The 13,982-nt window shown below is 38.0% G+C and overlaps 1 protein-coding gene across 3 annotated transcripts in view; it reads right to left on the bottom strand.

Moving 5' to 3' along the window:
- The window catches only part of PAS1 (FKBP-type peptidyl-prolyl cis-trans isomerase family protein), a 62,710-nt gene extending 49,594 nt beyond the window's left edge, over positions 1-13,116 (bottom strand). For 2 of the 3 annotated variants that reach the window (XM_010271395.3, XM_088897232.1), the window contains exons 1-7: positions 12,742-13,116; positions 12,518-12,626; positions 12,286-12,370; positions 11,681-11,750; positions 5,046-5,143; positions 4,323-4,445; positions 3,348-3,380 (exon numbers count right to left, since the gene is read on the bottom strand). In XM_010271395.3, the coding sequence (XP_010269697.1) occupies positions 3,348-3,380; positions 4,323-4,445; positions 5,046-5,143; positions 11,681-11,750; positions 12,286-12,370; positions 12,518-12,591 (483 nt within the window). In that variant the 5' untranslated portion in view covers positions 12,592-12,626; positions 12,742-13,116. The remainder of the gene's footprint in view (positions 1-3,347; positions 3,381-4,322; positions 4,446-5,045; positions 5,144-11,680; positions 11,751-12,285; positions 12,371-12,517; positions 12,627-12,741) is intronic. The other variant, XM_088897231.1, reaches the window with a different exon arrangement.
- Positions 13,117-13,982: the final 866 nt, after the last annotated feature.

Below are 13,982 nucleotides of genomic sequence, written 5' to 3'. Positions count from 1 at the left end.
ATACCAAGTAGTCGATCAAGACTACAATCAGTCTTGAATTTAAAAAGAAATAGATGCAAAATTTGAAGAGGAGAAGAAGAGAAGAAGTACACGAAGAGAATTTCAAAAAAAAGAGAGGGGGAGGGTCATAACATCTACCGACCCACTCTTAAGATTTATATAAATGTTGACTAATTGTAAAAGAGCTGAATTGCCCTTATTGCCTACATGGCAAAAAAATAAAAGAAAACTAATAATAAAACTGAAATAACTACAAACTAACACTGTCATAACTAACTGAAATAATGCTGCCATACAAACATAGTGGGGAACACATCAGTGGAGTCCACATCAGTGTTCTCTACATATACTAAGTCAAAAATTACAATCATGTCCCCATAAGGGCACCCAAAATACAAATAATAGGAAAAGACAACAATACACCTAAGCCAAATGCACATTCTCAACACTCCCCCTCAAGCTGAGCATAGATATCTATCATGCCCAACTTGCTCAAGCTTCTATCAAGTTTTGGCTTGTTGAGACCCTTAGTGAGGCAATCAGCAAGTTGGTTCTCTTACCTAACCAAATGCGCATTCTCAACACTCCTCCTCAAGCTGAGCATAGATATCTATCATGCCCAGCTCGCTTAAGCTTCTATCAAGTTTTGGCTTGTTCAGACCCTTAGTGAGGTAACCAGCAAGTTGGTTCTCTAACTTAACTAAAGGCACACATATTTCTCCATTAGCTATCTTTTCTATAATGAAGTATCTATTAACTTCAATATGCTTTGTGTGATCATGTTAAACAGGGTTATGAGCAATGTTTATGGCAACTTGATTATCACTGTGTAGAATCATTGGGGTTTCAGCTTGGATCCCAATCTCTGATAACAAAGACTTCAACCATAGCAACTCTGATACACCTAGGGGTGTCAATTGGACTAGATTTGGTCCAATCCAATCCAATCCAATGTAAGTCCATTACAATTGGACCTGGTCCAATCCAATCCAATGAATATTTTGGACCATTTTGGACCGGTCCAAAAACTGTCCAATCTGTTCAAATCCTTGTTAATTTAGATTTGTTTCAACTCAAATCTAGTCCATTGATACCTATGTTCTTATCTTCTATCAATGGACCAGATATTGGCTCAATCCAATATAAATTCATTATGGACAGACCAGGTCCAATCCAATATGGCGTATTGGTCCGTCTAGTCTGTCCAAATTCAATATGTCTTATTGGTCCGTCCAATCCATCCAAATAGGTTTTTATTTGGACGGAGTCCAACCAGAAACCGGTCCATTGACACCCGTAGATACACCATGAGCCATAGCTCTATATTCAGCTTCAGCACTAGATCGGGCAACAACAAATTGTTTTTTGCTTTTCCAAGACACAACATTACCTCCTCCCAATGTGAAGTAACCAGAGGTGGATCTTCTATCATCTATAGAACTTGCCCAATCAGCATCAGCATAAGCCTCGACCTTGAGATGTCCTTGGTTAGAGTATAACATTCCTTTACCTGGACACCCCTTTAGGTAGGCAAGAATCCAGTTGACAACGTGCATATGTGAAGTTATAGGACTGCATATACTGACTCACCATGCTAACAGCATAGGATATATCAAGTCGAGTCAAGCACAGGTAAAGAAGCAGACCAACAAGCCTCTAGTAGACACCCTTGTCTGGAAGAATATCTCCATCATCAACACTCAGTTTATGACTAGGGTCAATAGGAGTTTGAACTGGCTTACACCCCAGTTTCCCAACCTCGTAAAGGAGATCAAAGACATACTTCCTCTGTGAAATGAATACCCCTCCCTTTGACTTGCCACTTTGATTCCAAGAAAGTATCTAAGATTCCCAAGATCTTTGATTTCAAATTTAGAAGCAATAAATGACTTTAGTTGGTTTATCCCAGAGTGATCATCTCCAATGACAACAATATCATCCACCTACACTATCAACAAGGTGAGTAGGCCATTAACCCTTCTTATAAACAAAGTATGGTCTGCTTGTGATTGTGTAAACCCAATTCTAAGAAAAGCCTTCCTGAATCTATCAAACCAAGCTCTAGGGGACTGTTTAAGCCCATAAAGAGATTTTCTTAAATGACAAACCTTCCCCTCACTGTTAGGTAAGATTACCCCTGGTGGTAAATCCATGTATACCTCCTCCTATAGATCTCCATTTAGGAAGGCATTCTTCACATCCATCTGATATAGGCCATGAAAAATGAGCAACAAGAGACATTATAACTTTAGCAAGAAACTTTATAGAGGAATCAAAATCCTCCAATAAACAACACAAAATTAGGGCAGATCAAACTAAGGTTCCAAGGACTGATAACCAAGAAAAAAAAATACCCTAGGGCAGCACAAAACTAGGGTTCCAAGGACTGATAATAGTCGATTAAGACAATAGTGAAATGCACCAACCTGAAATGAGAAGTTTTCCAGATCAGCTTGAAGAGAGGACTTGATGCCTATTGAAGTTCCTCTGTCGAAGCAACCCAAAAAAAAAGGTTCAAAACTGTTGTTATTGAGGGAGGAAGAAGCTAGATTATTGAGATCCCTTAATTTGTAGCTGTTCAAAACTGAACCATAAGGAGCCAAGCTGCTGCCGCCCTGGAGAAATCAGTACACAGAAAGAGGAAAACATTTGCTGCCACCCAGGAGAGAAAACCAAAACTCCTCCAAGACTTGTCAGTTCCCACTGATATTCTGAGTGAAAAAAAAAAAGGATTTGGGCAACACAGCCAATCAGAAATCCTTCCAGATAGAAGCCTCCAAGAGGAACTAGGGTTAGGATTGAAGAGAACAGCCCTAACACCAGTCAAAACACCCTGAGAACAAAAACCCCTAATATGCCCAACGAATGAGCAAAAAAAAAGCAGAGATTATAGAGCAGTCTAATCTGATACTATGTCAACAAACCCAGAGCAGAATATAGAATTTTGGGGATGAAGAATGGATGATTCGACCCTACCCCAAGGGTCCTTTATATAGAAAATGAAATTAAAGAAATTACGAGGCCCTTGTAGGGCAACAAAAATTAGAGAATTTACAAAGAGGCCCTTACAAGGTTGAAGAGAAAATAATAATAAAATAAGAGAAACAATACAATAAGAACTACAATAAAATGGTACATCAGGGAGTTTCTTCACAAATACAAGTAATATAAACAATGAAATCATAATAGCAAAGAAAAAGTTAACCATTCAGAATGTTCTTCACATGCAAATGCCAATCTAAATTACAAGCATTCTAAACAACCCAAAAGTATCAACAAATAGATTATACATTTCCTCATGGAAAAGAAACAATCTGAACATAATGAATGATCATGATCAGCAATACCTTCTTAAGAACTCCCAAATCCTCACTGATGACCTGGAAAAGTACCACATAAAGAAATGAAAATAAATAATAATAATAATAATAATAATAATAATAGAAATGCTGGACTAATAACTGAATCTTAACATAAATGTAAGGTCCCATTGGTCATGAACAATTTCAAGATAACTTAAGAAAAGTTATGTCAAAAATGCTGCAAGTGATGGTCTGGCTTATCCTTAAACCATTCATTTCCATTATTAAGTATCTCTCAATCACAACACTTACCTAAAGCTCATAAAGCATTAATTGTTTCAAGTGTAAAATCTAAATGCCTATACATAAGTACACCCAAGCTGAGGTTGGGATGGAGCATATGCACCAATTGCACAAGCTTGTCTTGTGGCTAGCTTCTTTTCCCTTTTCTGGTTAATTAATAATGAGAAATTTCATTGCATATTGACATAAAGCTATAACGTAGAATATTAAAAGAAAAAAATCCATTAATTTTTCACAATTTCTTCTCAGTTCCTGTGAAGTTTATCCTGCTGAATACATCAGAGAACAAGTTAGTTTTGTATATTGGGTCAATTGTCTTTAGGATGTTTTGCACTGTTCTGAACTCCAACATATCTAGTTTTTTGCATTAGAACTCTTCTTCCTCTTTTTTTATGACTTATTAGAGTCTTAATCATAAAATAAAATCCAGCAAGGTTGAAAGATAACATAAAGAAGAGAAATCTTTTATGATGAGACAGAGTACCCAGATAACTTCTATAAGTAGCACCCATGAACCAAGCACTAGAACTTACAGATCTACAACTAGGAGAAAGAACCACAAATAGAACTGTAAGGGTTAAACATAGGAAATATTCACAGTAAATAAAGACTTGTTAAAGGATAAAATTCTAGCAGATCAAATTTGTGTGGTTAAAAAGATGTAGATAGAGAAAATCATAGTAGAGTAACAAAAAAAAAAAGAAAAAAAATCCTTGCCTTCACTTTAAAGAAGTCTATCAACTCAATCTGGAAATGAAGTTCCTCAAGCTTGGGAAAGCTCTCTTGAACTGCAACTGGACAATCAACCTCGCCATAGTGTAGTTCAGGTTTCATCTTGAACTAAAAACAAGCATCAAAAAATAAACAAAAGGTTATAAGAAATAACCAAGTAATATATCAAACTAATCAGAACAAATTCATAAAACATCTGAACTTTCTAGGTAAAACTTGACTAGATTAACTAAATCTTCTTTGCATACCAACAGAAAGTTCAGTACCGTGGCTCCCAAAGGTTTGGTGTGTTCCAGAACATGAGAAAATAGTCTCTTCAAATTTATGTGAGCTTTTGTGTTTTAGAACAATGAATTGCTGGTTCCATTACTAGTAACACCCTGACAAGACATTCAAAACTACCATGGTGTGTTCTGAAACCAAATGAAAACACACTAAAGTACCAAACACCCCCCCCCCAAACTGTTCAGTCTGTATGGTACTGATTCACCACGAAATGTAAGAGATTTTATGAAACTATATAATTATAAATATAATATTATTTTTTGTAAGTAAGATAAAATATACTAAAAGAAAAAGAAGGAATACGAAGGTGACAAGATATCAAGCAAAAGATATTCATCCTATTGTATACAGATGGATACATATACTTTGATTGTACAACTTCCAACTAATATGTAACCGGTCAGGAAACTTCGGAAACAGTACCATTGCTACTTCACCCTTCAACATGGTGGGAATTCCTTCTAACAATCCCAGAATCATCTTGCTTTTCCCAAGAACATGCCTTGTTGGAATACCCTTGCCTGCCACATAAGTTAATCATTCAAACAATCCTCTTTTTGGTAAGCATTGAACAATCCTTGAGTTAAGTTATGTAAATGACAACAATGTTCAAATATATTGAATAAATACATGCACAACTAAATACGCATAGATATGCATATAGACACATATAATACACCACATGTTGTAAGGAATATGTCTTGTACTTCCAGGCATAAGCCTTAAATTGAGCCTTGAGGCCCATTTTCTTTAATGTTCACTAACTTAGGCATTGCAAGACCACATTGGCCTGATCATTGTATGGCGTGGGACCCACAAAGGTCTCACACAAGCATACATGGGTTCATCCCCTCTCTTTTAAGAGATAGGTTGAATTCACTACACAAGGGTAGTGAACCCCTGAGCCAAGCACATTGGGCTCAGTTTGGGCCCAATACTTATGTTTAAGTAATCCTTGGGTTTAGCCACCCTATGAAGCCCAAGGATGATGAACTCATGTGAGATTAAGCCCATCAGGTATTCCAGCCCTGTAATGGTCTTTTGCCTTAACCTCTTAGCCCATTGATTCCTACCCAATGGGTTCTCTGGGGGGGAGGGGAGTTGCATTTCTGCTCTTTCTAAAGTTTAAGAAAGTTACATTACCTTTACTCCAGGAAAAAAAAAATCCCAAACATTTCCAAGTTCATAATTCCACTCCAAAGTCGTTTTTGCTGAGGCCTTTAATTCTAGAAGTATTAGAACCCGTCCAATTATCTTCAAACAGATTAATGCCCCTAATTCTTCATTGGTTTTCAATTTCCCCTCAAAAATTTATCTATTTCTTTGAGATTAAGCCCATCAGGTATTCCAGCCCTGTAATGGTCTTTTTCCTTAACCTCTTAGCCCACTGATTCCTACCCAATGGGTTCTCTGGGGGGGGGAGGGGAGTTGCATTTCTGCTCTTTCTAAAGTTTAAGAAAGTTACATTACCTTTACTCAGGAAAAAAAAAATCTCAAACATTTCCAAGTTCATAATTCCGCTCCAAAGTCGTTTTTGCTGAGGCCTTTAATTCTAGAAGTATTAGAACCTGTCCAATTATCTTCAAACTGATTAATGCCCCTAATTCTTCATTGGTTTTCAATTTCCCCTCAAAACTTTGTCTATTTCTTTCCTTTAGAACCTCCCAGCACACAGCAAAGGAGATGCAACTCCAAATAATTTTTGCCTTGGTATTCCCAAGCACTCTTGGTTAGCTTCCAAAGATCTCAGCAAAACCATTGGGTGACCACCCAGGCATGTTGAAAAGTTGAAGTAAACCCAAATTCCTCTTACAAAGTGGCATTAGAAGAACACTGCATTGGAATAACAAGTGTAGAATATTCTCCTCCATACATAACACACCTGTTTGGGAACTGAATGAAGGCCTATTTTTTCAACTTATCTTGAGTGAGAATGCGGCCCATTGAAACCATCCAAGTAAATGCCCCCACTCTTGGAGAAACCGGTTTCCCCTAAACACCTTTATTGCATCAAGCTCCACCTAATTCCTAAGCAAAGCATATAAAGAGATTTGACTGTGACCCTTCCATTCTTGCATTCCTTCCACCATTTCAAATCTAACACCAAGGGATCAACCACCACCTCTTGCAATTTCGGCAGCATCCCCACACACTCCACCTCCCAATCCCAAACCACTGAGCCATTTCTATCTTTGTAGCATTGAGATGTTGTCACCCCCTTCTTGCTTAAATTGTAAAGCCTTGGGCACAGTTCACATAATTTCCAACTCCAAGCCATTCATCTTCCCAAAATTGTACACCAGAACCATTCCCCACTCTCCAAGAAAAAAAAGGTTGCATCAAAGAGTTAAAACTCATAATCCCCTTCCACACACTTACCCCATAGGATGATCTTACCTCCCTCACATCCAACCCAAAATTTACCACCCCATACTTAGAAGCTACCACCCTTTCTCCAAAGTGCTTCCCTCTTCCTCCCAAACTTCCAAACCCATTTCCCCAACAAGGCTTTATTGAAAATCCCCACTCTTCTCACTCCCAAACCGCCATATTTTTTTAGATCTACATACCAAACCCCATTTAACCAAATAAATTTTCTTTTTTTTTTCTACTTTTACATTCCATAAGATATCCCTTTGTAATTATTCTATACCTTCCAAGACCAAAGCTGGAGCCTTTAGGAGAGACAATAAGTCAGCAGATTTGAGAGAACACTTTTTTGTCAGGGTGATTTCTCCACCAAAAGACAAATACTTGCCTATCTCTGCTCAGTTCGGTATAAGACAGGTTGCCAAGTGGAGGGAGACACTGCCCTAGCCCCATTGGGCAGAACAAGGTAGGAGAAAGGGAAATCTCCTATTAGAGAAACCAAAGCACCAGCACACTCCAAAACTGATTGCTGAATATCCCCAACACCTATCATCACACTTTTGCTGAGATTAATTTTCAAGCCCGAAAGCAATTGAAAACATTTAAGAATACCCCTCAAATCAAAATCTTAGTAGGGGATGACCAAGTAATATTTACCACCTTCTTTTCAGAAGAGCTTATTGCTACCTCACCCCAATTTCTCCAAATATCCTCAGAAGAAACATGTGCAGAGGCATCCATTGTTCTTATCCGATGTATTGCTCTATTCATAACACACTCCCTCATTGCCTCCCAACTTCTTTCCTTCTCAAGAAAAATTCTTGCATTTCTTCCTTCCCACATGGTCCACAATAAAGCCACCCTTGTGCACTTGCACAAAATTCTTCCCCTCTTCTTGGGCCTAGAGAAGGTTAATGGATCAAATAATTTCTCCACCTCCAAAGGCAAAATACACCTGCACCCAAACAAGGACAAAAAGTATTCCAAAATACCAGCAACATATGAACAAGAGATTAGTAGGTGGTATCAACTCTCACCATTAGCCTTATAGAGGATGAACCAATTTTGGGGAATACAAAGAAAAGGCCTGTTTTGCAAATTAGCCATACTATTAACCTTCCATGATCGGCTTCCCAACAAAACGCCTTAATTTTAGGGGCTGATACTAAATTTCTTTATAAGGAAAAGACAAGGGGCTACCAGAGGAATAAAGGGACTTGAAAAAAGAAGCACAAGAGAAATGACCTTTGGAGAAAGGAGTCCACAAAGCCTTTCAGGCCTAGAGGGGTCGAGACAAACATTATCAAGGATTTGCCAAAGCTCAATAACAAAATCAAACTCATCTTCCCTTACCCCTCTTCTAAAACCAAAATCCCAATTCAAGTCCAAAGGAAGCAATGGAGAGGTGAGAAAATTTAAGATAAGTTTCTTTTTATATATGGAAAGTGAGTATAAAGCCAGAAAGAGATCCTTGAAAGGAGAAGCTCCCACCCAAATATCCTCCCAAAATAGAACAGTCTAAACAAACATCATACCTGACAAAATTGAGAAAAAGAGGAAGGATACCATGAATTTCTTTCTGTGGTGACGCCATAGTTGTCCAAGGAGAAAGCCCTACATCCTAACCATTAGCCATCGATCCATGAATACTGGCCGTCTCCACAACCACTTCCTTACAAAGCTGTTTTTTTTAATCAATAAAGCTGTTTTCCTCTTCCCGACATTACCTAGTCCTAACCCTCCCAACTCCTTGCTCCTACACACTACCTAGTCCTAAGAGCTATGAACTTTTTCATACATTACATGTGTTCTATTTGAACCATGGTTTGATCATCTTTGAGAATGCTTTTCCATCACAGCTCGCCTTCTAGTCCATCTTTCTTCTTTAAAAATCCTATTTGTTCTCTTTCTTTCTTTTCTTTATTAGTCAATAATAGATCAGAAAAAAAATAAAAATAAAAGTGAAAGAAGATAAGGTACAATATCTCAATACATTTCCTCAAGGAAGAAGAGTTAAAACTAAGATCTCGACCACCAAAATCACATAAAGTGTGCATTATTGAACAAGGGCAGGCCCTCAATACAAGGTAACCCAATTTACTCCTTCCCTTGCAAGAAAGTTTACTAGATCGGTAGGTCATCTTGTAACCAATCTAACCAGGGTGTTAGATCGTGAGAATAGAGGTATCAGTCCCTAATTAAACCGCAGAATATCCCAGACCTTTCCTTTTTCACCCTACATCCACTCAAGTATCACTTGAAAAACCCCTTCCACCTCCAAATTAGTAGCCTAACAAGAACTCAACTGCAACTCTTGAACAAGTGACATCAGTTAAGCTTTGATGGAATCTCCATCTCTTATTAGGCCTGAATAAACCATCAATACTCCAACATGATTTCTAAAGATCCATCCCACTAATTTTCCTGGATTCCCAATGCAGCAACCATCAGAGTGAAGGCTATTGCTTTTATAGTTGGGGAGAGAGCCACATTAGCCCATCTAATCTTTGCATTTCTTCATTTCCTTTTTAACTCTGTCAGTGGCTTATCTTACACTGCCAGTCCCAAACCCAGATAAAAAGGAGGGTTGTGTCAGCTTGGCAGCCAGCACTAAAACTTTTGCCAAACCCTCATGCATATGGATCACATCTTAATGTGTATTTATAACAATTCAATACAATTAACTTATTGGAGGAGATCTATCCCTCAAGCTGTGTAGTAAACTTTCCAGTTCTACCAAAAAAATACAATTAACTTATTACATAATATAATATAATACATAATTTAGATTACAAGGTCATTGCCTAGACAACTAGGGTCAAGAAGTTTAGATAACCCTATTTCTTTTCTAATTGTCCATTCCCTCTTTACTCCTTTAATTAGTTGATCCCTTAACTTTTCTTCTGCATGTACCCTCTACCTTAGTTTCTTCCTATTTAGATAACTCTAGTTCTTTTAGCTTTTCGGTATTGAAGGATCATACACTCTCTGGTTTGTCCTATATCGTTAAAAGACATTTTAAATGATGCAGATGGTTACATCGAAAGCTCCAAAATCTGTAAAGGAAACCCATGAAGTATCATGTGTTCACTGCTTAATTCATATTTGTCATTTGACTCATTTTCTTATTCTTCAAGAAAATCAACAGCAGAAGAATTAATAAATAAAACAAATCTTTTTTTTTTGTAAAAGGTAAGGTAATTTATTCATTCAAAGAAACATTACACTAGAGCCCAGGCCATTAAAAGATGCCTAGGACCACCTCAGATTACACTCTCATCCAAGACTGAGAACAAAACAACAGACACAAATTCTGATGTTTAAATTCCTCCTTCACCGGCACCCAAGACAATAACTTGCCCACAGCTTTCTGCACTATTTCATTTGGACTTTTAGTTTTACCATGGAAAATTCTGTTATTTCTCTCAGTCCAAATAGCCCAAAGTACAGCTGCCGGAATGGTGTTCCAAACCAATTTTCCTTTCTTGCTGAGACCCTCAATTCTCCAACAGTTCAGCAGCTCCTTTACTGAATTTGGCATTACCCAACTAATTTCCGAGGCCTTAAGGAAATGCCCCCAGACATAAGAAGAAATTGGGCAATGGATACACAAGTGCTCAGTAGGTTCTGCAGGAGTACCACACAAGCCACACGAAGTATCCTGAATCTGAATGCCACGTCTCTCCAGATTAACTCTGGTCAGACACTTGTCTAGAACCATTGTCCAAACCAGAAAATTTACCTTAGAGGGACTAGTTGATTTCCAAATATGCCTGGCGGGACTGACCAACTTAAGAAACATAGATTTAACAGAGAAATAGCCATCTGCTTTCCATTTCCAGCTCCATTCATCCTCCAGATTTAAATCAATCATCTGATTTTGAAGCAAACCCAACAGAGCCGCATACTCTTCTACCTCCCAATCAAAGAGACTCCTCCTACAAAGCGGATTCCAAATAATGGAATCACCTGATACATTAAAATTCTCAGCTATAGAAGAATCCTGATTTACAGAGATTTGGTACAGAAGAGGGAAAGCTTCTTTCAAACACATCTCTGAGCACCAAGAGTCCTTCCAAAATTTAATTCTTTCCCCATTTCCCACCTTAAATTTGATCCCTTCCACAAAAATAGGAAGGATCTTCAAAATGGCTACCCAAATAGACCTTACCCCTCTTGAATGAGGGCACTTGGATCTCCAATCACCCCATTCCACCCCATATTTTTCCACAATAAGATTTCTCCACCATGCATTTCTTTCAATAGCAAACCTCCATAATCATTTACTAAGAAGGGCAGAATTAAATTTCTTCAAATTCCTTATTCCCAGCCCACCAACTTCCTTTGGGAGACAAACTTGCTCCCAATTTACAGTGTGGATCTTCTTTTCCTTCTCCCATCCCCTCCATAAGAAGTTCCTCTGGATTTGCTCCAATCTATTTGCTATTTTGATTGGAATGGGGAATAGGGAGAGGCAATAGGTAGGAAGATTAGAAAGAGTGCTCTTAATCAGTGTCACTCTGCCCCCAAAAGAGAGATGTTTAGCTTTCCAAAAAGCCAATTTTCTCTCCATTCTCTCAATAACTGGAATCCAAGATCTTCAAGAAAATAACGCGAAAAACCATAGTCTGATGAATTTGTTTTTTAAGGGTATTCAGTGCAAACTTTAAAGAAAAGAGTCAACTTACCTCCATATTCTGATTTTGTGGATTCAACAATAACTCCATCTAGTGTCCGTATTGTGCAATGAAATATAACCTGCAAAAAGCAATTTCCAATTTCAGAATTGCTAATCTGTGTTCTCCCTCCCTCTGGAATATAAAGAATCATGGGATGTGGATGGACACTTAAATATAACACATTTTAACAGGAAGGCTCTCTTTATTAGCTTTTTAACTAAGGAGTTTAAGCCAAAAATGTGGTAGTACTCAAACTGCCAAATAAGTTACTACACTTAGTTCATCCCTAAGAATCACATTTTGCTTTTTGAATGGGCAACCATCGTCTCAGAGTGTAACATTCAGGTTTTCTTACAGCAATTTCACCATGTTAATGCAAGACTAATTAGAATTCACGGTTTTGTATTAGAGTGCTATTATAGTTCTAACAATTACAGGAAGTCAGTGAATTGGAATCATGCTACATTTACTGTCATTAAGGAAAATCTCTGATTGAATCAAGGAAAACACCATTGGTTTTGCTATCTTAATTGCCCATTCTCTTTGATGGGAGCATCCACATACACCTGATAGACACAAGTGATAATTCAACTGGAAATGATTGAAGAATAGACCTGATCACCATCTGCAGGCATCGCAGTACCCCCTCCAGGCCTCATTTCAGCCTTCATAAGACTTCCGGGTACAATTTTCTTTCTCCTGATTATTAGAAACAAAAATAAATAAACAAAATTCCAGAAAAAAGAATCCATTTCTTTGTTTCTTAAGTCAAATAAAAAAAAAATCGAATCAATCATGTCCACATTCAAATTTCCGATAAAATTTGCAAAATTCAAATATAATCACCTCTTTTCATCCTCGCTAGGAGGTTTCTTCTTTGGGGGTACATAATCCTGTTCTGCATCATAACCAACCGTCATTTCACCAGCAACCGATTTACACCTCAGAGCCTGAACTGAATGAAGAACCGATGTTAAGACTGTGAAGAGAATCCACTAAAGAAAAATAAAAAGGATATACGTGTCAACCACATAAAACCCTAGAAAATCAACGATGGAGCTGATCAGTACCTGGATCTTGTTCGTCTACGGCGTTCGGACATGGAACCGATCCTAATGAACTAGATTTTGTTGGCCGTTTGATAACGGCTAAAGTGGCTATAGTGAATGACTATTGCTTCGTGTCTTTTAGTGGATCAAATAATCGAAATAATGAAATAAGCGAGGGTATAGTGGTCAACCTAGCTTCAACTACGAAGATCACTGACTCGGAGCCTCCATTGTTAAGAACTTGTTCAGTCAATTCAGTTTGGCAACTTCAACTGTTAGCGAACACGGTCAACAGCAGCCTCCTCGTCTGCTCCGCCTTGGGGCCAAGTGGGACCGAACAGGTTATAAACAGTGCACAGGAATATATGCTCCACGACCTCCGTCTCATACAGAGGTGCAAATGGGGGCCGGTTAGGTGGGGTTAAAATCAACCCTAACCCTAACTCAATTAGAAGGTTTTGGGTTGGGATCAGGATTGATCCAACTTTTCTACTTCCTTTTGCCAAATGTGTATTTGGTAACTCAAACAGTTGAGATCAATTCAAATTTAGCACGGTGTAAAAGGACAGTTGAGAACAATGTCAGGTTTAATCTATTCTATTTATTATATTATATTATATATATAAAGCAAAGTGGTTCACATGAGAGGGCCTCTCTTTCCTTCGAACCCTTTTCTTAATTTTCTGTTTTTTTTATTTTAAATTTTATTTTGAAGGGATAGGGATAGGGGTGGTCTCCCATTTTGCCAAATGGCAGCCCTTTAATATATATATATATATGCTATCAATTTCATGTCGATGGTTCGACCATCTGATTTGAATGAATGGTCCATTCTCACAACAAAAAATTATAAGCAAAAAATTACGGAATCATTATGGCCATCGATTTTTGGATTGACGGTTCGATCGTCTGGTTAAAACGGACGACTCGTTCTGACAACAAAAATTACAGGGAAAAAGTTGAGTGTGTGAAGTCTATTAAGCAGTATCATACGTATTATGTCATTCGAGTGCATGACTCAGACAACCCAAAAACGGAATCGTTATGGCTATCGGTTTTTGGATCGATGGTTCGACTGACCAGTTTGAACGGACAGCCCGTTCTGACAACAAAAACTAAAAAAATAAAAAAAAAATAGCCAAAAACCATTGAATGGGTCAACAGGTTGACGGTTCGACCACTAGAGTCAATGGGTCATTGACCGATTCAACGATTTTTGGCCAAGGACTGGGATTGGGGTAAAACATAATTGGTTGCCTAGA

This window comes from Nelumbo nucifera, chromosome 2 (genome assembly GCF_055504915.1).
Source record: "Nelumbo nucifera cultivar China Antique chromosome 2, China Antique-T2T, whole genome shotgun sequence".
Lineage (NCBI taxonomy): Eukaryota > Viridiplantae > Streptophyta > Magnoliopsida > Proteales > Nelumbonaceae > Nelumbo > Nelumbo nucifera.
This window is presented reverse-complemented; position numbering and strand designations above follow the sequence as displayed.